Below are 25,962 nucleotides of genomic sequence, written 5' to 3'. Positions count from 1 at the left end.
ACCCATCCAATCAAGGCATCAAAGAAAGAAAAACCATGCTGCAGCGACTTAGGAACTCTACGGTGACACGTAGATCTTTGTTTGAACTAAAATTTAAAAACTGGAATCATCCCTTTCAATTAGAGTAAATTGGAAAATCTGAATTTTTAGTGAGACATAATGTCATTATGTTTTCACTGTGGGTGGGAAAAACACAATGTTCTTTCAGATTCATGAAAACAGTACACTCCAAGGAGGCGAAGATGGAAATTCAGTGATTTAAATATAAGGAAATATAAACACCTCTTAGGCCCTATAATGAAAGAAAGGAGACCGCTGTCACCTGCTGCTGTGAGATAGGTGGGAGGAACTGCCAATCACACAGTGGGAGTGCATTTGAAGACTACAATTTGCCCGGAAATTAGTCACATTAGAAGTTGGCCACAGCTGCACAGGTACTTAGCCTGAAAAATATCCCCAGTGAAACTCCCCGGTCCACAATGGGAAGAATTGCCCATATAATCAAAAAATAGTGTATTTGACTGTTCACAAGAAATGATCACGTAAAAGTGTAAAAACTGTACAATGCATTGCAGAAGCCACGGTTTAAGTCAACAAGCACCATCTGTGTGCGTGTGTATTTTTACAAGATAACTTGACCGCGATATAAGAAAGCAGGATTAAACTATAGGAGTGTTACAATGCCGTTCCCCGGAGAGTTGAGCAGAACTGTGGAGCTTTGTTCTTGTATTCCCGTCAGAGCAGCATGCTCCTGCCTACACAGAGCCGTGCGATTTTAAGAACAGCGGGTCCACATTTCGCCCCAGCCTCCCAGCCCCCCAGCCTCCCCCCCCCCCCCCCCACTGCGACTCCTCTCTGCCAGAAAAGGAGGCTGATTAAGCATCCTGCCCTGATAAAGGCACAGCGCTCACTTCCAGGCGGCGACTTCATACACTCCGCTGTGGCTTAACAAGAGGTTCATCGATGCACCCGCATTCACTTGTTCCGTGCAAAGAAAGAGCAGAACACTACAGTACAATGCAATTTGTGCTGGCTTCTGTGACTCTGATGTGGTAACCAGGGAAACCAGAGGCTGGTCATTACACCTTTGATGGTATAATGACAGATTTGTGAGATGTTTTTGACAAGTAGACAATACTTTGACCATTATATAGGGCTGCAGGCTCAGGGAATTGTGTGTGTGTATGTTGGGGGGGGGGGGGGGGGGGTTGTCACAAAAGCATTCCCAGTTAGAGGGTCCCAGGCTTGGAGAGGTCCTGCCTTAACCAATATTCTACCCCTGGAAAAGACCCTGCAACACCAGGATGGGGAGGAACTTCAGCTGAACCGCTCCCGCACCAAAGCTCAAGCACTAAACTGTTTCCTGAAGAGCAATTGGCTATACAATAGGATGATATCATAATGGAACAGCGTACTATTATGGTATCCTCTCCAGCAGTACAGAGAGAGGAATCAAGGCTCTCGATAAAGTCCCTCGGTTCTCACCATGAGGGAATCCTGTGGCATGGAGCTTTCAATGCACATGCTCTCACCATGGCAACTGCTTCAGATATGATGCACCTAGCCACAGGTCAGGGCCCTACGTAGACATGCTTTGTTAGACTCTTATCTGGATCCAAGGACTGCACAACACACCATAGTTATTTACCTATTGCGTGCCTGGTTGTTTAATTCTACCTTTCCATATGACCAGTTCAGCTCAGATACAAAGAATGATTGCTCAAAATTACTGACCCTTCCATTCATAACATATAATGCATATATGCTGCCACACATTGTAACTGTAACTTCACCATGTTAAATATTATACAGCACAGCTGATGAAGGCACTACATTATTTATTCAGAATTCTATGGCATACTAATTAACAAAGTTCTACCCTATACTGAAGTGTCATCATTATTGCTATATTTTAATGTCAGAAACACATAATAAATTATTAGATAAATTCTGATACTTCGCACTGTTTTCATAATAAAGTGAAACAGTATTTAGCCAAGTGATTCGTAGTGAAACACTCTGTATGGACATTCTTTGATAGCATCACAGAGGAATAACACCTGAGAGTAGCATCTGGAGGTGTCTAAACTGCCCTTCACTCTCAGCTGAAAATAGAAGCATGGCACCCAGAGTTCAAGCCGCTCTGGGGCACCGAGCATTCACACCCTCTCTTCAACATGAGATGGCAGAACAGACAATACTGGAGAGATGGTGGAAAGAGAGATAGAGAGAATAAGGAGGAGAGGGGCATGGTAATGAAGAGGAGGGCTGATGAGAGTGAGAGGAAGGTGGAAACAAAAGAACTGAAGAAATACCGTGGAGAAAAGTTTCAATAAAAAAAATAATCACCTGTGAGCTAAATAGAGCTAGTATGTGGGTGAAAAGTAGAGGGGAAGTGGAGGTGGTATTATTCCAAAAGTGGTTTGTGACTGACGGCACAGTGTGTATAGAGATCTCTATGTACTGTACATTTGAGCAAAGAAAGCTGAAACAGGACCAGCAGGTAGAGGAGGGTGGAGGTGAGACTATATTACTGTTGACAGCTTTCTGTATATCTGTTATATTGCAGTAGCACCTCAGCAGTCCGGTGTCATCCCACAGTTGAAACAGTGTCTGTCTATCCTTTTCACACCAAATCTCACACCACACAAATTCATAACAGAGCCCTAATGCCTAGGGATCCTCGAGACAGGCTGGGTGGATGGATGGGCAGCCTTGCATCCTTAAGCCAGTCTTGCGTACATTTGGTAACTATCACGCACTTTACAGAAATAAGTACAGATGGTCTGCATGTCTGTAAATGCAGGGAGGAGCTTTGCTTATTCCCATGAGCCTTTCATGAAATGTAAAAGGCATAGTTAAGCGAGCAGGTGAAAAAAAAGCTTTGATTTTGATTGCTGAGGCTTTTTGCATAAATTATCTCAGCTTGGAGTACAGCTGTCATCACTTTTCTTCCACAGACAAAGAAAAATGTCTAGTAACTCCCATTTAATGTGTCATCCAATCACTGCCATTAAACTCCAGAAACAAAGATTGTAATCATTTTAACACTGCCTCAAAGTTTCTCTGTCGTGATGGCAATATTCAGAGGTTTAACCTTAAGTGCTGGGGTTATCCAGTCCATTTACCAATACATTACAGGAGCACTATAGCCAATACATCTCTTTTAATGAACAGCAAGCAGAGACACGCAGGGAATCACTTCAGTATCCAAGTCCTTAATATGACTAAGCTGGGGACCAGTCAGAAGCAGGCTGGTGGATGTACACAGAAAGTGAAAATGTCAATAACCACACATTGTCATCTTCCGTCACAACAACCCACGAAACAATCACAGAAATGACAGGGGCCCGTTTTATCCCTATAAAATTAGATGGGAGTCTTACTGAACACGTGCAGTGTGTGTATTTGGACTAAGCACTCGCAGAGTATGAGGGTGCCACTGGACTGAGAGCATGCCGCGTGTGCGGTGTGGGGGTTTACATCCATGCCAAATCATCGGAATTTTAGATCCAGGCAATGACAATGTAAATTCCAATCCGTAAATCCCAATTAGCGAATGCTAGACCAATCTCTAGCAAAATAATTCCTGACGTCCAAACACCTGCTATGCCCAACATTTGTTCCTACTGATGGGCTGGATCACAACAGTGACTTTGGCTTTTGATGTTTCTCCTACATTTTAAGTTGTTTTGAGAAGTCCTCAGTCCTGATCTGCTTGAATCACATCTCATCAAGCAACATTCTGTTCTCTGCAGTTCTATTTCAGGACTGACAAACACACTTCCCTGGGGGCAGGGGGGTCAGTGCTTCCTGATCGAGTAAGGAAGGCTCATCTCAGATCAGTACTCAATGCATCCCCTTAGATGCCCTCTTGCTGAGCGCTGATCTGCAATCAGTGTTGCTGAAGTAAGTGGTAGAGAGCACAGCTGTTGTGTGGAATACTGGCATGGATACAGGAGTCGCTCCCTGTCACCATCTTCACATTCATCTGCTGTACAAAAAACCTTCTTAGATCATCTCTCTCTGCTCCTCTCAGATAATCTTTAACCTGAATGCAGGCAAATCAGTAAAAATGTACAAGCAGGAGAGAGAGAGAGATGCTTTGCATACATACACACACACACACACACACCACACGGCACTGTGCATCAGATCCAGCTGGTCTGATCACATCCAAAACAGTCCTGCCCATCTCTCCTGCTGCTGTAATGATTTCTGTCTCACAGTGGGACAGGCACCTAATCACTCTCATCAGACAGGAAATCAATCACCCCCGACAGTGTAGAAACAATGCTGGACCAGTGCTTTCACCATCTGAAAACCATCCATTTGGATTACCTCAAATCAGAGAGAGTAAGAGAGAGAGAGAGAGAAAGGGGGGGGGAAGGGAAAAAGAGAGAGAGAGAGGGGGGAGTGACAGAGAGAGAGAGAGAGAAAGAGATATTGCTTGCGTAACATGAAGGGAATAATATTAACTGTCAGAAACACTGAAAACTACATACAAGACAAAGGATCAATCACAAAGTGTGGTTCCATTCACTGCGTTAACTTTACACACAGAGATATGACATGTAGTTACTCAAAGACCCTACTGTAAGATCCAACACCACACCAAAGTCCTGTGAACCAACCAACAGAGATTAGTAAGTTAAAGTTTAGAGGGATGAGGCACAGCACAGCATTAAAATACCACTGCATTCCAGCAAGCTCATAACATTGCATTGGGCGTTATGTTCCTTGATATGACAAACTTCAGACAATTATGCATTGTATGCAGCTATGTTCTAAGTAATATCTCTCCCACTATCCCATCCCTGCATCTGGACTGGCACCAACTATGATGCCAACCATGTGACTTTATTTGGAAGCTGAAGGACAAAGAGGAATACAACATCACACAAACTCCAAAATTCTAAATTTAAACACACCAATCAGGAAATTCAGCCCCGGCAGGAAAATGAGAAAGAATACATGTGTATGCTAGCAGCTGTCCTCCTTGTGTCAAATAAGGAACTGTTAAATGAGGGCTAATCTATTTCAGACAAGAATTTTGAAACCATTCAAATAACTTGGAAATAGACTGTTTCAGTTCTACGTTACATATTCTCTATACCATGTACATTCTAATGCAGAAAATGGCTTTTCAAACTCAAAAGCAGATTGAGTGTCTGGGACTGGGAGGGCTGTATTAAACAGGACTTTCTCCCCTGAGATGAAAAATGAGTAAGCCTCAGCAGAACCAATGGGCAGAACAGCCATTAAACGGCCTAAGTTACTTCACTGGGAATATCAGGGTTCTTCTGGCTTTGCCGGCACACGTTAATTTAACTATGAGGGAAATTTTCAAAAAAGAATTCAAAAATGTCACACTGAGTGTGCCCCCTTGCAGGCATCTAGCTCTTTGTTATTAGCCTGGTAAAGAAATATACCCTCAACTGAATAGGACCATCCATGTTCTCGGCTAATTGCTTATCTAAGAAATAGCTGGATTTGGATTTAAAAATTGTGTCAAGGGTAGGTGGATCTCGAACGTAATCCCTTGGGCAAAATTGTGTCTCCTTTCCTCTTTACTGTCTGTGACTAGATTTAGTAGTTGCAACACTCATAAGATTAATATCCCTGTTCCTAAATTGGGTGGGCCAATCAGCCATGCCAAGGAAATAAATATTTCGCATTGGATAGTCTCAAGTCTGTTAAAATAGACTATGCTGGGTATTGAGAAAAGCATGATGCTCATAATTTTGTAAATTTACTTCACAAAAGCTATCGCAAAGAGCACCTTCCACGGAAGAGGTAAAGCGCTTTACAGAGAATACTATCTTGGCTGCAATTCTACAAATTCACAGTCCAAAATTACAGGCTTTAGCTCCACCAGCACAGCGAATATCCATGTTAACAAAGTACACTGAATGTAAGTTTTTAAAAATTAGTTTTTAATCTCATTAAAAACTTGCATAAAACTACTGTTTTTGTAGTGACAATGAAATACCCTGTAATTATTGCTGTCTTGCATATTTGGAAAAATTCTGTATTCTGAACAACGACTAAGGGAGATGTGGAAGAAGGTTATTCAAATGGGGACAAAACGTTTGGCTTGGAACAAGCAGCTTGCAGGATGCTGATTAGAGCCAATATTACCCTAAACATACAAACCTCATGGTCTGGACATTCCATATGGCAAAATCTCTTCTCTCACAGTGCTAAGCTCCTTAATGTTCATTGGAAAAACTCCAATGTTATTGTCTTCTGCTAAAAGAAGAACAGCTGAAGCTTTGCTGAGGTTCAGCAGCTAATGCCCAGCTATCCTCCTGGTCCACACATTACTCTGGCCGTTCCGTGTGTTGTGTGACTACCCATCACTCATTTCAATTAGCAGAGAGTGAACGAGAAGATGTCTCTCAACCCAAACCTTGTGCTCTCTGTTTGCCATATGCTGAAGCAGTCAAACAGTAAGCTGGCTTTGACCTTTACACACTTACCAACTGAACTGTCAAGTGATATTAAACAAAGACATCACTTGGTAACCAATGTCTTTGCTTTCATGTCTGGTGCAAAAGCAAGAGAGATGAATAGCTCAATGTGGCCAGACAAACTCTGCTTCATCACAGATACCGACAAGCAAATGTTTCACCTTTTTGCATGTGTAGTATAGCACAGACAGCAACAACAGTTCTCACCTGGCGCTGGCTCAAAAGCTTGACGTACATTATTGTTTATTCTCTAGCAAAGCCATCTTCAAGGAACACAATGAATCACTCTACTGTAAAGCACACCCACTGTTAGAAAGCTTGACTCATACAGTGTTAATTTCTCCAGGACGGCGCACTATTACAATATATTACGAAGATAAAGGTATTCCTGGGCCAATATGCCTATTTCTGTTACATCACTTCCCCATGCTACCTGACCATACACAAAATCAGGTTTGACAGATTTAGTGCCCCACACTGTCACTGTCAAGTCCATCAGGCTAATGTAACTTCATGAGATGGACATCTGACAGTGAGAAACATTAATGTGCACAAGCACAGACAAACATCTATAAACAAACTAACACACATGCATGCACGCACACACACACATGCATGACCGAGCACACATGCATGAACACACACACACACACACACACGCACACACTCAAGTTGGCAGATGCTCAAATGTGCATACACAAAGTCTAAATGCTGCCTTCAGAAATATATTTCCTGCTTCTTTTATAATAATAATACATTTCTGTTTTCTGACATAACAGAAAACTTACAACAAGAACACAATAAGGAGAGAAAACAAATGAATAATAAAATGAAAAAGCAAAACCAAGGACAGGAGAAGAGAGAAGTAGGAGTGCATCCAGGTGTGCAGACTGAGGGAAATTGTGCTGGGGGAAGAGGTAGGTTTTTAAGTAGGATATGAATGTAGAGATGCTGATGCAGTCACAGAGATGTTGCTGTAGTGTATTCTAGAGTATGGGGGCCATGCCACTGAAATACCACCCCCCACCCCACCCCCACAGAGGAGAGTCTAGTTTTAGGGACCACAAGAAGTCCAAAAACTCATCCTTGGGGAAGACCTTGTGTGATGAGGGTGGTGGAAGATTTGTGATTTCCTAAGGTAATGGAGTGCTGTCTGTAAGGTATGATATGAACCAGGCAAGAGCAGCACTGGATAAACCAATGGTGGAGCGTAGACAGGAGAGAAAAATGTCATGGCTAACAGTGTCAAATGCAACACTGAGATCAAGGAGGAGGTGGATGTTCAAGGAACCAGCGTCAGGACTGGTTCTCTCTAGGACTTTGGTGAGGTATGGGAGGTTGGAGATAGGTCTCTAATTGCAAAGTGAGGAACTATCTGAACCAGATTTGTATAGTAAGTATGGGCGTGAGTGCAGCAGTTTCCACTGACAAAGGGACAAAACCAGAGGTATGTGACATGTTAACAAAATGAGAGATGGAAACAGAGATGTTGGGAAGGCATTCTTTGAGTACAGGACTAGGGGCAGGGTTGAGCAGAAAGGTGGAGGAACTAGATTTTCTAACGATTTCAGTGATTTTTGTATGGTTGCCTAGCAACAGCATGCATTCAAAGATTATTATTGACAATGCTTGAAATAATACTTCGAGTTCCAGCAGCTGAGGGTAAATTAACAGCAAAAGCATCAGACTGAAGAGATTTGGCAATCTCTGAAAGCAGTATATTGAAGAAGAAAGTTTAATATAATGGGATTTTATTTTGAGTGATTTTGAAGTCTGAGAGGTGGCTTGTGCTGTGTATCCCAGAAATTAAATAATAAAAGGTAAATTACCTTTGACTCGGGTAACATTTATGTTATTATACTTCACATGAATGCATTATATTCACCGTGGCATTTACACTCAGTTCAGAGTCTTCCAGCCACTATTCCACAACCACAACCTCTCACATGACAAAACCCAAGTCATTGGGCCAATGAGATCACCATGTACAAGCGCTTGTACAGTGAATTTGGTTTATCATTTTCAAAACTGCAGTGTAACAGCAAAAACAATCAATGTCTATTTCTTTGAATGTTAAAACCAGCATTAACTACATAACTAAAACATTTCATTGAAATATTACGTGACATCTGGACTCCACAGACACAAGTCTGGAACTGTAAAATTTGCACCATTCCTAATTATTGCCATGTTAGTGGCTGGAAATCCAAAGCTATAGATCACAATGTATGAACATAAACATTTATAACAGAAACACAGCAGGCAAAATTGACCTGAATTTTCTGTGTATGTGTTTAACATAGAAACAGAAGAAGGTTTCTTTCTGCAAAAATACATAAAGAAGGCAGACTTTTCATTCTCTGTAGGGTTTTTAAATTATTAACACCACATGACACCCTCATTCCGGGCAATTCACAAGTTATCCATTTACATTGCTTGAGGTTCACTAAGGCAATTCAGGTTACAAAGTGACTTTTGCCAAGGGTACAACAGCAGATCTTCACCTGACATTTTAACCTTCAGACTGCAACCATGTGACTATGATCCCTATTCCTTAAATACAGTGCAGTATTACCCATTTATATTATATCACAGCTCTCAGCACAATATCTGCTCTAAGGCTCAACATTCTCTCCTCTTCAATCTGCTGACCCCCAGTCTCCGAGGTATCCGATAATGTTCACTAGAACATGCATCTCCACAATGGCGTTTCTGACCTTGATATTCCTCAACTACCCTGACATTGATGTTCCTTCAACCATTCATCCGTTTACTTGCTCTATTCCCCATTAAATAACCAAATAAAGAAACACCTGTACTGTTACTCCAACCAAAATGACATCACAGGATGTCAATCTCTCTGTACACCTGACCAGCTTGTATTTGACTCACATTGTGACAAAGGCAGGCTGCTACTTGCATGCAATCATTTCTAAAGGACATAAGAAGAATTTTCTTTTTCCTTCTCCCTGCGGTGCTCCCATATGTCAACAGCAAGAGTACCCATTACTTCTAGACTATTACCACGGACTAACACATTACAAATAAACAAATGCACAACTATAGTTATTCAAGTCAAGACAGGTTAACCTCATATCTAATAGCAAATTAAACTTTTCAGCAAGTCAGAAACCAGACACTGATCTTGTCGGTGCTCTTCCACAGGAGATTTGATCTGGGTGAGTGTTGGACACCTCACAAGAATCAGGTACAGGAGAGGATTAGCTGAAAGAGCTAGTGCCTACATGACAGTGTTGATCCCGGACAGCTGCTGGAACATCTGTAATCCACAGCCCACGATGAGCGCTCGGCGAGCAGGTGCATAGGTGAGCATGCGCCAGATCACCGGTCCACCTGCAGGCACATAAGCAACAATAATACATATTTACAATCAACAAAAACAAATCAATGGCACACACTTACCCAGAGCAAGTAACAGTAGTGGAGAACATCAGTATTACTCTCAGGAATAGAATAATATATACTATATCATTTAAAGAATAGTTTAACAGTGTGTCATTGCTGTATTGTTGTCCTGTGGTATGGGGATACACACATGGTATGTATTTCACAAATACATCACACTTTTTTCATAATTGGTCCAACCCGTGACAGAGTTACACACCTCAGCTTGAGCTGCCACTCCACACCCATGCAGCTCATTTATGACCACACCTCTTCAACACTGACAACAGCTGCGTACCGGTTATATTAAACAGTCACAAGGCACCTGAGTGTACTCTAAGAGCACAGCACTAAACAAATTGTGTATTATGATGTTATGGGCTTTGAGTGCTCTAGCTCTGCTTGTTTCAGATTAGTCCCTGTGAAGCAATCTGGCTAAGGATCCTTTTTATGCTTCTTGGAATGTCCTTGCTGAGAAGCACGCGTTTTGTCCACTTTTATTACTGTTCTGAGGTGCAGTGGGTAGAGCAGGGAATACTGACACCTCACAGGAAGAAGGTCCTGGGTTACGATCCTGGACAGGGGCCTTTCAGTGTGGAGTTTGCATTTCTCCCCGTGCCTGCACGGGTTTGCCCTGGTTTCCTCCCACAATCCAAAGATATTTATGTTAGGCTACTTGAGGCGGGAGAGGGGGAGCATTCACAGGGCATGGATGCAAAACAGCATGTCCAAGCATGTGCTCAGTCAACCCAACCTGTATAAATAAAAGTTAATTTGTACCCTGTATAAATAAAGGCGCTGCTGTGTGTTCAGACGCTCAGAGAAAACATGATCCGTTGGGCCCGGAGCTATGTGACATGGCTGAGAGTTAGCGGACGTGGCGATGGCTGACCATCTGAAGCTGACAGAGAACACGTAGCTCTCACAGACAAAACAACACAGAGTTCCACCATCCCCAATGCAACCAAGTACTGCTCTTGCCTTTGAAGCATGGAAGCAGAGGTGGAAAAAGGGCCATACAGGCTAATACTGCATTTTTGACTGTTACTGCTGCACACCTAGCAGTTTCAGGGTCCTAACATAAACATAGAACACACTGTACCCGTAGCCTATACGCTAGTGCAGTAGCAAGATACACAGTTATATTTATTCAGGAAACACACGCCAGAGGCACATCCGCATCTACCAAGACAGATAGCAATCCGTATAGAGCCACACTACTGTCAAATAACTTCCACTTCTATGCATAACCGTTAGCACAGAGAAAGGTTAAAACATTATTTTGGAGTTAGATAACCAAGATAACATTCAATTAATCCTGTTCCAGTAGCACCGGGTAAGACTACACACGTTCCTTCGCCACTCAGTTACTTCTGCCGTTTGGTGTATCACAGGAGTTTATTAGAGTCCCAAACATTATGGTGCCCTGAAATGGGGGGACTATGTTTAAAAAGTGCCATAATTTCTGCATGTATAAACATACCCTTAAATAAAAGCTGAGAATGTGCACTTTAACCACCTGTGAATTGTTTGATTACGAACCTAAAATAGTGGACTACAGAGCCAAATAAAGAAAAGCTGCATTAAAGGTATGTGGCTAGAGAAAACAAGATAAAGCAGAATTAGGTCAGGCCTTCAGAGGGGCTCCACCAGCCCAAATCATCCCCCTGCAAGCCTAAAACCTCGAACATAATGTGTGAGTCACACTCATCCCTCAAAGGATCGCTATTCCAAACCCCTAAGCACTACAGTTCTGCTTCAGCAATGCACTGAAAGCCGGGCCAGACCTCTCCTCGATTACAACTACAATCTGACTCAGTGGTCCAGAGAGGACTACACGGGAAATGTATGTGTATTTACATTATATATGCATTAGCACCGCGTCACACTCTACATCTCTCTATATTTCATGTTCTGCCGGGAATGGGCTGATTTTTCCTCATGAATTTCAGCGGTGAGATCTGCCGTTATCTCATTTCCCGGTGTCATCAGAGAGGGAAGAGCCAGTGGCGTTCCTTAATGACCCTTTTCCCAAACAGAGCCTTTCTTCTGCATTGCCTGTGCTGAGACATCCACAGAAGGATCCCTAAGGAGTCAGCATTTTACCAGTACAGGGTGGTTTTCCAAGGTGGTTTAAACAACAGATTCACCAGACCTCCCCCCCTCCTTCCCCCGTTTAGTCTGGCTTTACAGACTAAAACCAGTAAAACAGAATTGCGCTGCTTTTCTTTACTGAAGCATGGCACGGCATTCAGGGAGATTCATTTAGAATAATGAGGGATCAGAGAAATGCATCAGCAAAAATCTGGCTGCCTCGCAGAACCCAATAATACTAAATCGAATTATTTAGACTGCTAACAATGCTGATTTAGTTTAACTTGTTAAGGCAACGTCAGGAAATTATTTTTCATTTACATTTTTTTTCCTTAAGGGAAATGACTATGGTGAAACATTTACATTACATGGAATTACGCCAAACTGAATTTAAACCGGTGGACAGATTGATTTATAGACTAAAACGCAACGCATGTGCACGAGGTTGAGGGAGGAATAAGAACAGAAAATGATCCGAGATTCACAGCAGAAAATAGCATAATATCTGCAGCTGTATTCAGATAATCATCACAGAGCTGTTTCAAATACCTCTAAGGGGAACTACTACAGCTCAGCAAAAAATTGGGAAAAATTAGGATGATTATATCTTATCATAGATTACTACATGAAATTAAACTACAGGAATTTATATTTTTGGAGTCACAGAGCAGAGGGTAATAATCACCATAATGAAACTGCCACTTTACCTCCAATTCCCCCGTACACATTTATTTAAAACGGAAAAAAGCAATGGAACCAATTCAGTGCAAAATAATTACGTCATTACAAATTACTTCCCTTTTGAGTTCTATTTTTTCTTTGTCAGTACGTATGGCACTGACTCCATAGAAAACGCCTCCTAGTCAAAGTGCTCTTTGCTCATTTTCTGAATAATGCCCACAGGAAGCATTACATCAGCGTCTTACACCACAACACGTTTTATTGCTGAAATTAGATTAAAATATGCAAGCATGGAAAAGATACAAAACACGCTTACATTCATTATTGAAGGTTAAGTACAAAGTGCACCACGGCTAATGGAAGCCATTCTTTCAAACTAGAGTCAGATATTTGTATAACTTCAATATACTGTATGAACATAAAGACCTTGAAATGCCATGAACTGCTGAAACCTGTCAGTCTTAATTTAGCGACAATTATGGACAGGAAAAGGGTCGGTAACCAGGAAATGCATCTTACCAATGACCTGCATAGCTTGCACTCATTAATATCCGTGGCGACACTTAAGTAATGAAATTCCATTCCCATTAGCACCAGAAGCTATGACCTTTTAAATTATTTTTCATCCAGGGGACTTTCGCACAACTGTAGGGGATGGGTAATGGCAGGACAGTTCACTGAAGAACATGAAAAGTCTCCCCAATGTTGATCAAAGGTGGTATAAACAGCCGCCCTGAAATGACCTTTTTTAAAGGTGAGGAGAATCACTGACTCAGTTGGCAAACTAATACAAGCAGACAGTGTTGAGCTCATATCAGGCATTTTTCTGAAAGGAATCTATGTGGTTGAAAAGTAACTTGCCATTTCACACTGCTATGGAAATCTAGGCTTCAAATAATCATATTTACAGCAAAGTTACTTTGATCATATCAAAGCCTAAGTTTCAAGTTCAAATCCTAAGGCCTAAATCAATTTCAATGTGAAGGCATCAAGGCCAAAAATCACATTGTATGAATGAGAAGTGCTTTTACAATCAAAATCCACAATAGAAAGGAGCATACAACTGCAAAGCTGTTTATTTATCATCATAATGTACGTAGCTAAATAGAAACATTTGAAAACTGTCATAAAATTGATATAAATGAGCAGAGAGGCCAGCCTGCTACCAAGAGCATGACTGAGGTGCGGGTGATGGAAATCCCATGGGAAGACACTACCGAGCAGCAGCACTTTTATGTGAGACACACAGTGCGCTAGCAATCTCCTGGGCTGGAAAACTGGGGCAAAAAAATTGCTACCTTCTCAGAAATCAGGAGAAGACAAAGTACGTGGCGGTGGGGAGGGGAAGGGGTTGGAAATGTTAGAAAAACAAACATGATTGAGACACAGATAGCTATGACGCAGGTGTGCGTGCATTCCCACTGCTTAGGGCGGCTAGCTCAGCCTGCACGCCACAATCCGGGTCGATCCTTGAAATGGTGTGACTTCCACGGATGTGTGAAAGCAGCAGTCTCGTCACCCACAGTCACTGAGGGGCACCGGTTGCTAGGATTTGGTCATGAAGTCAGCGCACTCCAGCCAGCTAGGCTAGCCCAGCAGACATGGGAAGTCTCGCCTCCTAGAACTCTCCCTTTCCTACAAAACCACCCACTCCCAGCTAGACAGATAAAACTCAGCAGAGCAACATCAAACTACTTCATATGAACTCTTACTTTCTCAAACTCAAAGGTATCATTTATTGTTTTTATTGTAGGTTTTTTAAAGGCCAGTCTACACATACGAAAGTGCAATATCATGGAGTATGGATGCAGTACTAAAGCAGGATGCGTGAATGGAACACATCTGCAGTCACCACCACTAATGTGTGTGTGGTTGGGGTGGAGCAGGGGAGGGAGGCACAGGCCAATTTTGTCATGCATCCAAAACAAGACTGAATGAGCTCAAAACAAGACTGAATGAGCTTGCTTTTATAAAATCTGCGGTGCACTCTCTGCAATATGAATTATTCAGCCTGTTACAATGCTCAGTAAACGAGGAGCCGGGTCTCTCCGGGGAGGCTGAATACTGACGTACGCCTGACGTGAGAGCCAAGATGGCCGTTTGGAAACTGGAGTCACATGACCCACGTTCTGACTCAGCTTCACACAGCACCCGCTAAGTTTCAACCAAATTCACAGTGACAGAAATGCCCCAACCCCGGCCTGGTCTCCTGTGAGTTCCAAGGGAGATAATAATCGTACAGTCAAGTGCTACAGGCTTAAAACAGCTCATGCCCCAAAATCACAATGTCCCTTGGTTTAATTGTCCCTTTTCTAATAATAATAATAATAATAATAATAATAATAATAATAATTTACTAAGCCACAGTTCTGGAAAAGTCCATGGGTTGACTGTTTCAGAGTTGAATAAACAATAGTGTCACAGCTAGCTGGCTTTGCTGGGCTATGTGCATCACAAGCCAAGATTTGTTTGAATGTTTTCATATAAAATTGTCTGTTGCCCATAATTTGCAGTATTGTACTAAACTTGTTTTGTGTTTTTATTTTATTTGGGAATTTAATTAGAAACGTGTCCATCTTATTGTCCCATAGGATCAAGAATGTATTCTTCAACTGCAAGCTATTGGTGGGAGACCACCTCATCGTGAGAGCCATGTACAAATCATGTACTGTCTTGCACTCTGACATGTTAGCACATAATCTTGTATGACATGTTCCCTATGACATCTGAAAAAGGTGACTGCCTGAAAACAAAGGTTTAAAGATGTAAAGAGTATTGCTTTTCAAGGTAATTCACCCGAGGATTGTTTTGATCACGTGAGATTATTTTTTTACATACGGAATCACAACCTTTAAAGGTTAGCCCAAGGTAGGAGGGCTTACATAATGCATTGCAGACGTTGCCTCAGCATTGTCTGCAGGAAGCCCCTGTGAAGAAAGGATATAGGAAGACCTTTCCTGAGGTGAACCCATGCCCAATCAAATGGACAGTGACATTTATAAAGTTCAGAAGGGCAAAAATACAGCAGGGACAATGACACACTGAACAAAAGCATATTGTGCCCAAGGAGGACAGAGTGCTAAGGTCGAGGGGCGAGGGGAGTGGTTGGGGGAAGTGGAGGAAGAAGTAGGGGGTGGGGGGTGAAACAGTTTGGAGGTACTGGTTGGGGGAGCTAGAGCAAGTTGGTTATGAAAGACTGGTGGAATGAATAGCCTGTAGACAGAGGCAGACAAAATCTGGCCCTTTTTGCTCCATTAAATTGATGATATCAGCTTCTAAATGTATACTTCAACTGCAGTTTCCCATATGACAGTGTGTATGATTATGAATGAGTGAATGCAGTTTGCGTGATGACAAATGCGTCCTACAAAGAGCACATTAATCGATGAAACCAGAGAGGTGTCTCATCAGCTTTTTGCTCTGTGCTAAGGTGAAAAAATCTCCCCTTCCTGTCCTTCGAGACCTGCCCCTTCAGCCATGCGAAGGCTCACATCATGCTTCTGCACATAGAAGAGTTTTCAGAGATCCACAGGGAGGGGACCAAGATAAATCGTTCTCTGCAATATTTATGAGCTTTATTCAAAATTAATTAAGCAGAAAAACTTTCTAGAGATAGTCTCTGTACAGAGAGCAGGCTCCCACCACTCTCTCGCTTTCTCTGGCTTTCTCTCTCTCTCTCTCTCTCTCTCTCTGAGTGAAGGGGGATTAGAACACATTTCTATTGGAAATAGATTTTTCATTTCCCATTGTCATTTCAGGTGTTGTTTTCATTTCTGCCATTTCCCTTTTTTCTGACAGACCTATTTCCCTTCAGAAAACCAACAATTTGAGAATCCATTCAGAGTCAATCTTTACAATCAAACAGTAATTTCATATCTATCAAACGCTCTCGGCTGATATATCAACATACTAATAACCGAAGGACCCTGGTGCGCACACGCACACACACCCAAACACATACACACCTATATACACACACAGTCATGGACCCACACAAACAGAAATGTGCACCCACATGCAAGGATTTAAATATACACAAACACACCCAAGCATGCACACATGATTTCTGCGCTGCACAGCTAAATGCTGTGATTTCTGCACTTTCGCTGTGTTGCTAAGATTGCTGTATTAACACAGGAAGGCTATTGCAGTTACATGAGAAAAGGCACAAGCCAGAACGCTATTTCAGAAAATGGAGGAGCTCAGAGACATGAAAGCATCGATGCTGAGATATTACATTCTCACCTGCTACACAACCCCGAATGTCAGGAGAGTGACCTGCATGTCTGGAACATAAAACTCGACGCTTTGATCCCCCAAATGGCAGAGAAAGAGGAGAAAGGCGCCGCAAAGCAAAAACACAGAAAACACAATAAATCACGGACCTTCAATGCAATGCTTCCATTTCCAATAAAGAGAATGGACAAGCTTTATAAAAGCCTAGAGCAGTGATATTTGAAAATGCAGCATCATCATCTAAAGAGTGAACTCTCACCAAGCTAGTACATTATGTTCTTTTTCTTCACATTTAAAAAAATGAAGAATACTGGTTTGTCTGAGCATAGAGACAGCATTGTTTGTCTGTGGCTTATAGTCTCCTGTTTCACCTAGAATTACAGAACTAACAGAAGGACTTTCATGCCTTTCCTGATTTGGGGAAATCACGCTTCTCCCAACAAAAAACCACACCTACTCCATATTCAAAATGGATCATTTACATTTCATACAAAATGCATGAGCATTTGATAACATTAATGCAATGCAACAGACCTAGATTTAACAAGATGTTAAGCAAAAACAACCACAACATAAATGCTTTATGTATAAGTAATACATTTGACCAGTCTCATGTATGTTGTTGAGTTGTACACTTCCAAAGCCTGTCAGAAAACAAGCAGAAAGAAGCTGGCAGAAAGGCTCACCTTTCTCCTAGCTTCATTGTAGGGGTAGAAACGGGTCTATTGCGGGCGAGCGTTTGTCACCCGTGAGGGCTTCAGGTTCCTTGTAAATGGTATGGTTATGTTTACCAAACCTCTCCCTGCCCTGCTAAATGTAGTCAGCACCTGCCTGTCTTATTGTGGTCTGTGCATCCTGTTTCCCAGACAAACTGTCAAACGTCAGTACCGGGCACAGCCTGCACACTGGCCACCTGTCAAGACAGTCAATCTGTAATGAAAGCACTTCTCCCTGGGGATAGGACTTATGATGCAGACGCACAACTAATCCCTCCCTCCACTGCCTCAGGACCTGGGCACCGCTGGGCGAGGCTCTGTCTAGGATTGTAATGACAACGGACAGAGACAGCCTGCAGAGGAAGGGGCAAGAACTCATCACTCCAGCCACCAGCTGTGTGACTGCCCCCTTTAAGAAAGCCTCGCATGTGTGGTGACAACCAAGTACTTAACTGAGATAAGTATGCATGGACCACTTCACCCTGATAATAGGAAGGCATTTTGCTTATCACATGTTTTTCTTTTGTGTAATATTAAGAACACCTATCGCACACCTATTGAACAGGGGTTGTCCACTCCTTTTGACTGCAAGGCCTTTGAGCATTCATTATCTCAGCTCAGAACAGGATTGACGACAGACCGGTTGTCGACAAATTGACGTGGTGCACCTGCCCTCACGTAATCCTGCTGAGGAAGACTGTGGCTGGAAAACAGTGTGTTCTTCTCTCTCAGAGCACTGCAGTGCCAAACAGGCAGAGAGATTCAGCCAGTCCATCAAAGCTAGCAGAATCTTCTCCATGTGGGAACACAACCGTGCCGATTTCCACACAAACTCTGGGAAGCTGAACACGGGTGATGGTAAACAAAAAAAGAAACTAGCAACAAAAAAAAAGAAAGAAAGCTTGTGGTTTCCGCTCCCTGGTTAGCACTCAAATTACGGCCTAATTCCCATCCCCAGGTCTGCACTCCCTGTTCACTCAGACCCAGGCTAGTTTCTGGTTACTCAAGACTTGGCACGATGTACGTTTGGCCACACAATGCAACATCTATTGGTCAGTGAGGGGAAGCGGGACCATGGGAGACGTGCAGCGGGGGTGGTGAAGGGTAGGGGGGTGTGTCTGCAAGGCAGGCCCTCCCTCAGCTCCCCAGGCACTACAGAGCAGCTGCAGCGCAGCACAGGAAACAGCCACGTCATGCTCCCAAGCACCCAGAAAGAAACGGGCTTTATGGAAATCTCTAGCTGTATGAATCATTTTTTCAAGTAAAATGAACAGGGCTCTTGGGTGAATTCGAATGCAACCGAGGCAAGCGAAATGTTAACTCGACCAAAAAAAACACAGTAACGTTCCCGAGATCAGACGTTTGCTCTGTATCAAAGAAAAAAAAAGTCTAGCACTGCGTGACACTGTTATGATCAGCTGCATGCTCTTGTGTTCATTACACCCTGGGCTGCTACCCATCTGTGGGGAAAAATGCATCTGATAAATGTTAATCAAACACAGTTCACTGATCAGAATATAGGCACAGAGACACACATGCTGTACTTAGATAACTGCAGGAGGGCACAGAAAAAACAGTGTGTGTTTGTGCCTGGGACATGGGAGTCAAATACTGGAAGACCGGACCCCGTACTCGGTCACTGCTGTGGACCTGGTCGTGAATATCAGACCCTGTCCCCTGAATACAGGGCCAACTGGTTCACACACATGTCTGCCATCTTAGATTGTTTTGGACATGGTCCATTTCAAACACCGGTGGATTGTGGCTCTGGCAATACATACTTATTTACACAGTCCCTGCTGGCTCTTTCTGTTTCTGGCTGTAGGCCATTGACGTGTGGAGAAGGCAGCAAGGTTTGTCTAAGATGCCGGGCACCACCAAAGACCCAGTGTCCTCTACTAATCATCATGCTATCTGCTCACATGACAGCAACAGGCCAATGGTCTCACTCCAATTGAATGGTTCTCAGGCCAAGAAAATTACTCTTAGCTGTTCTTAAAAGATTCAGGAGCAACTGTGCTCAGTGCTCACCAATGCGCAAATAAATCTAAGAAGTCACAGAGACACATGGGCTTCCTAAATATCGCATCTCCTATCAGGGATGTAAAAGAAAACTACAGAAGTCCCCTTAGCCTCAGATGAGGTCAAATCCACAGAACATCTTCAATGTCATAGATCTGTAATACAATGTCAGTTGTGGATGGGAAGGTTTTCTGAATGCATGACCTGTGTTTTTCCATGAAGCCACTTATATGCTGAATTAAGAACATTTCTTATTAACCTTTTCAATTAGCAGGACTAAATTATTCTCTCTGCAACATAATGTTCCCTCAGTAACATAAATGCAGTGGTTTTTAGATGCCTGTCCTTAAAGTCCAGCTCCAACATAAAAGCATTTGGTTACAAACAATTTTCAATTAATTTCAATTCATTCATTCAGCCAACACCCACTGGGACTGGCAAACCTCAGTGATTCACTGGAAAAGAGGAAAAGGCTCACAAAAAACTCAATTAGTAGAGCTGAATTGAGGAGGCAACGTTTCTGGCATGGTGATATTCAATTACCTCAGGCATTCTCTTGACTAAGCATTGCAAATCCTCCTGTCAGAAGAACATTGGCCTGGATCATTATCGACAGCAATTTTACAGTGCTTAAATAAGCCTAAAATTGTACATTAAAGAAAATAAACACATTTTCAACAGTTGACAACTCTGTATTCCTTGTGACAGTAGAGATTCATGACGGCATACACACAGAGCAGAACCCCACAGGACGAGAATAAAGATGATTCAAACACTGAACGGATAAGAGCGAGCACAAATTGTATCTTGCCATCATGTTTTATTTGAGTGCCCAAACAATCCACAATTTGTTTGGCGCACTCTGTCTAAACGTCCTATCATTGCTTTGGTCTCCACTTGGCTGACATATACAGTATTAATTGGATTAGACCAAACCTTGTTGTACCTTTAAGACTTCAGGCACAGAGAGGGTATCATGTAATTTTAAAAGTTTACATTATTTATAACCCAGAGTCAGTGAAATAAATCATGTTAAAAGTGCCTCTTGGATTTCCACATAATGTATTATGTGATGAATTTTTAATTGAATCTGAAAAACCAAGGAACATGGGGCATTGGGGATATAATACAGAAAAATTACATTTTGTAATGCTGAAAATGAAGAAAAAAACAAACAAGTAGTTTGATACTGAATCAAATGATGTTGACCTACATCAAGACAAATCAGAAAATTGATATTGTGAGAATTGTTTGTTGCAAATACTTGTAAACAGGATTCTTTGAATTTGAATACAGCACTTAATATAAAGCAATGAAAAAAGTCTGTTTCATAAACTTGCCTCAAAACCCAAACAATGTCGCCTCACATAAAACATTTTTCTGTCTGGCCCATTGTGCAATTAAGATTTTTCTTTTCAGAGAAAATCATATGGAGCACTCCATAATTACAGATAAGGGAGCATTTCCTAACTCAGGAAATATTCTCACTCCTTAAACCAATTGACCAAATTTACTTAAGCAAGGCCATTACCATTAGAGCAGATATTGATCTGGTTTTGGATCCTGAGCTCTATGGTGACTGAGGCAATGCCTTGCATTTCAAAGGGCGACCATAAAAGCCTTAGAAATATGAGAATTCTGTTCTGCTCCTTGTCCTTTGGCTCAAGTTCAGGGTGATAGACACTGTACTCTGCACAAACACAGGACATGATCTGAGGAGCTGGAGAACAGCAGAGGCTCAAATGTCACTCAGCATAAAGTATGGAGCTCTGATATGTTAGAAAATGAATACAGTCACAAATGCAATGAATAACTGTATACAGAAGATCACATAATGGAAGACTCTTGCAGGAAAATTCATGACTGGGCAAGTGGGTACATGCACGTACACGTACACACACACGCATGCACGCACGCATGCACACACACACACATGCACACGCACATGTATAGATAGATATATAGTATAGATACACTTGTACAAGTGAGTACAAAAACCCGAACATAATCAAGTGCATGTGTGTGCAGACACACAAGTGCATGCACATGGAAACACAAGTGCACACATGCATGCATATATAACCATACATGCACAGATGCATGGAAATGCAGCCAGGGTTGAAGGTGACATGACTGCAGTGTTATAGGGATTTACATCAAATAAAATGTTTTGTTTCTTCGTCTTCATCAAAATTCCTGTACAGAATGACACTGCCGTAATGAGCTCGGGTTCCCACCTTTTCTTGCCCTCCCATCTCACCCTGTCACTTCCTCTGAGTTTCCATCTTTCTTTCATCACTCTCTCCAGTCTCTCTCATTAGCGTTCCATAGACGAGACGTGGGCTCACTATCTCACAGTTTACTACAGTAGTATCGCCTTTCATACTGCTGGTAGAAACATTCATTATAATCCTGTTCCACATTCTCCAAAACAGAAGACTTCATCAGAGCCCCGTTCCCGCTGCTCCAGATCAAAACAAGACAAGAGCCACAAGGAAGAACACTGCATGTCGCCACGGCGACCGACCCAGGAAGTAACAGATTGCAGTGAGCTGTTGAGTGCTGACTAACTTCCACAAAGTTCAGCGATTGGGCAACTCTATTCGTTCAGAAACCACAATCTTGTTATCCCGAATTTAATGTCTTTCTGAAGTCTTTCTCTCTGGCTAGTTGAATATGATCATTTGGCGGTCTGAGTGAGGAAAGAGGAGGTAGGAGCCATAAAACCAGGAACTGAAAGAGAACAGCCATCATATTCAGCGCAGCAGGCAGGAGTAGACTTTCCTGCCCTCATCCGAAGGGCAGTTCAGTAAATAAACAAATGAGATTTGCAGTCTGTCCAGATGGCCCTCTCAGGGCTGAACAGAAGGGGAGGGGTCCAGCGTGAGTGTGAGTGCATGTGAAAGTGTGAATGTGTGAGTGCAAATATATGTGTATGTACCACTGTTTGTGTGTGTGTGTGTGATCAATGCAATGATGTACGTGAATGTGATTACGAGAGTTTATGCATAATGTATGACTGTTTGTGTGTTTGAGTGTGTCAATTTGAAACTAAGTGTGTGGGGGAGTTCAAGAGCAGAGGAAACCCTTCTTTGAAAATGGAAGACAAATCTCCCTCAGTATTGTGACCATAGAATTAAACCATGGACTGAGAGCAAAAGATGAAACAAATATGGCGTCCCACGACTCTCGTAGAGGGTAGACAGTATTTGTACATTAATTTGTTTGTGTGTCATGACGTACTTGTTTTCCTTCAGGCATCTAGTCTACTTCTCTCTGAAGTGAGGGACTAACCCCCGTTCGTCTGCACTGCTGAAGCAAGAAACTGATGTCGTCACTGAAGGGAAAGGACAGGCAGCACGCATCTACCACAGACACAAGCCCTCACAGAGAATTACCCGCGCACATGCGTGAGCACAGTGATCCGGCTCAACATCCAAAGGCACAAGACGCCGACTGTCACAGTAGCTGACTGGTCAGTTTGGCCCGACGTTCCGCTGACTCTCAGGGGCTGAGGGCAGTGCTATGTGGCACTCACTCACTTACCACAGGAACTCGCACGAGGTACTCATCATTTAACATCACATAAGCTTAACACGCATGTAAATTACCATGCAAAAGGGTCTAAGAATTTCTAAACTTGCTGCCTTACTCGGAGGACTGCAGTCAAAAAAACTGCACTGTGAATTAGGCCTGTGGTTTGACTGTTGCCTGTAAATGACGAGACCTGTATGGGCCGCAATGACATCTGACCGCTGAAAATTCCTCCCCTGGATAAAGTCTACCTGACTTTGCCTTTGTGGAGGGATTTCAGTCTCCAGACCACAAACTGGACACTCCTCCATTCCTCAACCCTTGAAAATCAGGTCGAAGTTACTTCTTCATGCGTGAGACACATTAATTGCAAGATTTCTGGACAAGTAGTAAGTTCACCTCCTAGGACAGACGTTCTTAGTGTCAGAAAACGCTTGGATGAATGCCTGGCAGCAGGAAATAGCCTTGCTTATCGGGGTACAGAGTTTCCACCTGTCATTTTGTATAACTAATGGAGTTAGATGCACTTGTTTTCTTGCTTGCAAAAAAATTTAAATCCTTACAGTTTTGCAAATAGAAAGCAAAACTGATTGCGTTTTAAAATCCAGTGAGGCAGCCACTCCCAATTTTTGCTTGGCTAAAAAAAGGGAGGTAGCAGCCTTTGACAAGCTTCTACAGGTTTTACACGCTCTGTAGGCTCAGACAGAGGCTCGGTGTGGGAAGGCATTACGCAGTGAGAGCAGAATGACACATCGGTAAATACACCTGCGTCCAGAACACAAAGCCCTGAGCCTCGCTGGGGGAGGAGGGAGCACTGTGTGTGGAGCGTGGGCTCACTGGAGAGGCTCGTCAATGTTGGTATTTTTGTGACGTGACCGGAGGCAAGGAGTGTATAGCTCAAAGCGCGCGGCACACCTGGAAAATGGGCTGGATTAACTGAATATATTCTCAGTAGGTGTGGTGCAGCTGGATTTATTAATAGCCAATCAAATTACCTCTTTTCATTCCCTTTACGAGCCATGCACATTGCGCAAAGCGTACTGCCAATTTTAGTAGTCTATGGCTGCATTGGAATACGAGGATAATGATATACTAATCAGCTGTTTCTCACAAGACATTCTTTTGCAGGAGGTGCAGATTTCGGCTGTCACTTCTTTTCAAATATTGAGTTTGAATCTCATAAATAATATAATTTTGTTCACGATTGTTCGCATTTTCTACTGTCAGAATTGAGACATTGCCAAACGTTTATTATGGGCCAGTTTTAATTTGCCATCAAACATGTAGCTAAATAGCTTACACGTGCCATGCAAAAACTAAGAAATAATGACAGCAGTATCTTGAAGTTCATACAATGCCAGTGATTCTGTCCACAACAGTAAAATGACAGCATTAGCTTTGGTATGCCATAAAAACGTTACGTCTTGAGAACAGGCTCCCCTAATGACCTAATCGTGTCCAATGACTCCCTCGGCTGAATGACCTCGACATTTGAAAAGGTGACTGATTGGGCCTATAATGATACAGCGGTGAGGCGTGATATAACCGAGACACTGCACTGAATCCAAAGAACTGAGGGCCACTTCACTTCCCCAACGTCAAGGACAATGAAAAAGTAGCGGGCACTTCAGCTGACGGCGAGGAAGCTTTCTGTCAAAGTTAATTAGAGGCAAAAGGAAGCCAATTTCACTGGCTCTTCTTGTGCTTGTATCTGACAAACTGTAGACACTGCTTTCCCCCCCCCCCCCATCAAACAGTACTGAACAGCTGGACTGAACATACACAAAACAAGCAAGAGATGCCAATGAGACTTTTGAGAGTAGTTAACAGAGAAAAGGCTCAACCAAGTACCCAGGATAAACCATCAACACTAAACTATTTTAATAAAGTTCAGAATTCCAAGCAATGTTAAATTGAACTTCCCTTATTTTGAGTAAAATGGAACTCGCTCGCCACACTTGACTGTTTTACAGTATCAGACAGGCACTACATAAGTACTGCAACAACTAATCTTTCTAAACTAAACAGCTATCTTTAAAATCCCCCAGGTTCAATCAAAAAATGATAGGACTCCCAACACTGACAATGTCCTAGCATAACCTCCAAGCTAACCAGTGCCTGTACAATATTTGCCCTGATTTAATGCTGGCATTCTGTGCCCGAGATGTTTTGTAGCTGTGGTTGAGGAAGCGATTACATCATTGCGCGCGAGGTTGGGCACCGCGAGGTTGGGCACCGCAGTCTTGCGACGCCCGCTGCCACTCGGCAGTATTGCGATAGTGTCATGTGACCCAGCCACGCCTCTCACCTCCCCCGCTTTCTTTCTCCTCCTCTTCGATGCTGTTCTTGATGCTTTCGTACTCCTCGTCGATGTTCTGGTTCCCCCGGATCTGGCTCAAGACCCGCCGGGCCTGCGGGGTTTGGCCCTTCTGGATCAGCCAGCGGGGGCTCTCCGGCAGAAAGAGGAACCCGACGAACTGCAGGACCGCCGGAGCCACCGACAGACCCAGCATGTACCTGAGGCAGAGCACAGAGCGTCGGTAAAGATAAGATGTGAACGGGAGAGGGAGAGATGGATAACAGAAAGGAGAGAATCAATACAATTGATAGGGTAGAACTGATAAAAACAGGCAGTGAGAGGGAACAGTGAAGAGAACAATTGAGTGAGAGCAATAGGGAGTCAGATGCAAAAATAGGGAGGAGTGTGTCATGCTCAAAAAGTAGCCTAATCACAGTAATCTGAACCTCTTTTTATCATTTACTGTTTGTGTAATGTTACCAGCCACACTCACAAGCAAACC

The 25,962-nt window shown here is 42.8% G+C and overlaps 1 protein-coding gene across 6 annotated transcripts in view; it reads right to left on the bottom strand.

Moving 5' to 3' along the window:
* Nucleotides 1-25,962, bottom strand: part of LOC118231409 (proton myo-inositol cotransporter-like) — a 48,408-nt gene that overhangs the window by 7,916 nt on the left and 14,530 nt on the right. For all 6 annotated transcript variants that reach the window (XR_004766055.1, XM_035425176.1, XM_035425178.1 and 3 more), the window contains 2 exons: nucleotides 25,470-25,678; nucleotides 9,719-9,827 (listed from right to left, as the gene is read on the bottom strand). Coding sequence is in view for 5 of the 6 variants with exons in the window: in XM_035425176.1 (XP_035281067.1) it covers nucleotides 9,719-9,827; nucleotides 25,470-25,678 (318 nt within the window). In the remaining variant the exon portion in view is untranslated. The remainder of the gene's footprint in view (nucleotides 1-9,718; nucleotides 9,828-25,469; nucleotides 25,679-25,962) is intronic.

Source organism: Anguilla anguilla, chromosome 7 (assembly GCF_013347855.1).
Source record: "Anguilla anguilla isolate fAngAng1 chromosome 7, fAngAng1.pri, whole genome shotgun sequence".
In the NCBI taxonomy this organism is placed as follows: domain Eukaryota; kingdom Metazoa; phylum Chordata; class Actinopteri; order Anguilliformes; family Anguillidae; genus Anguilla; species Anguilla anguilla.
The sequence above is the reverse complement of the archived record's forward strand: the minus strand, read 5'-3'. Positions and strand labels throughout refer to the sequence as shown.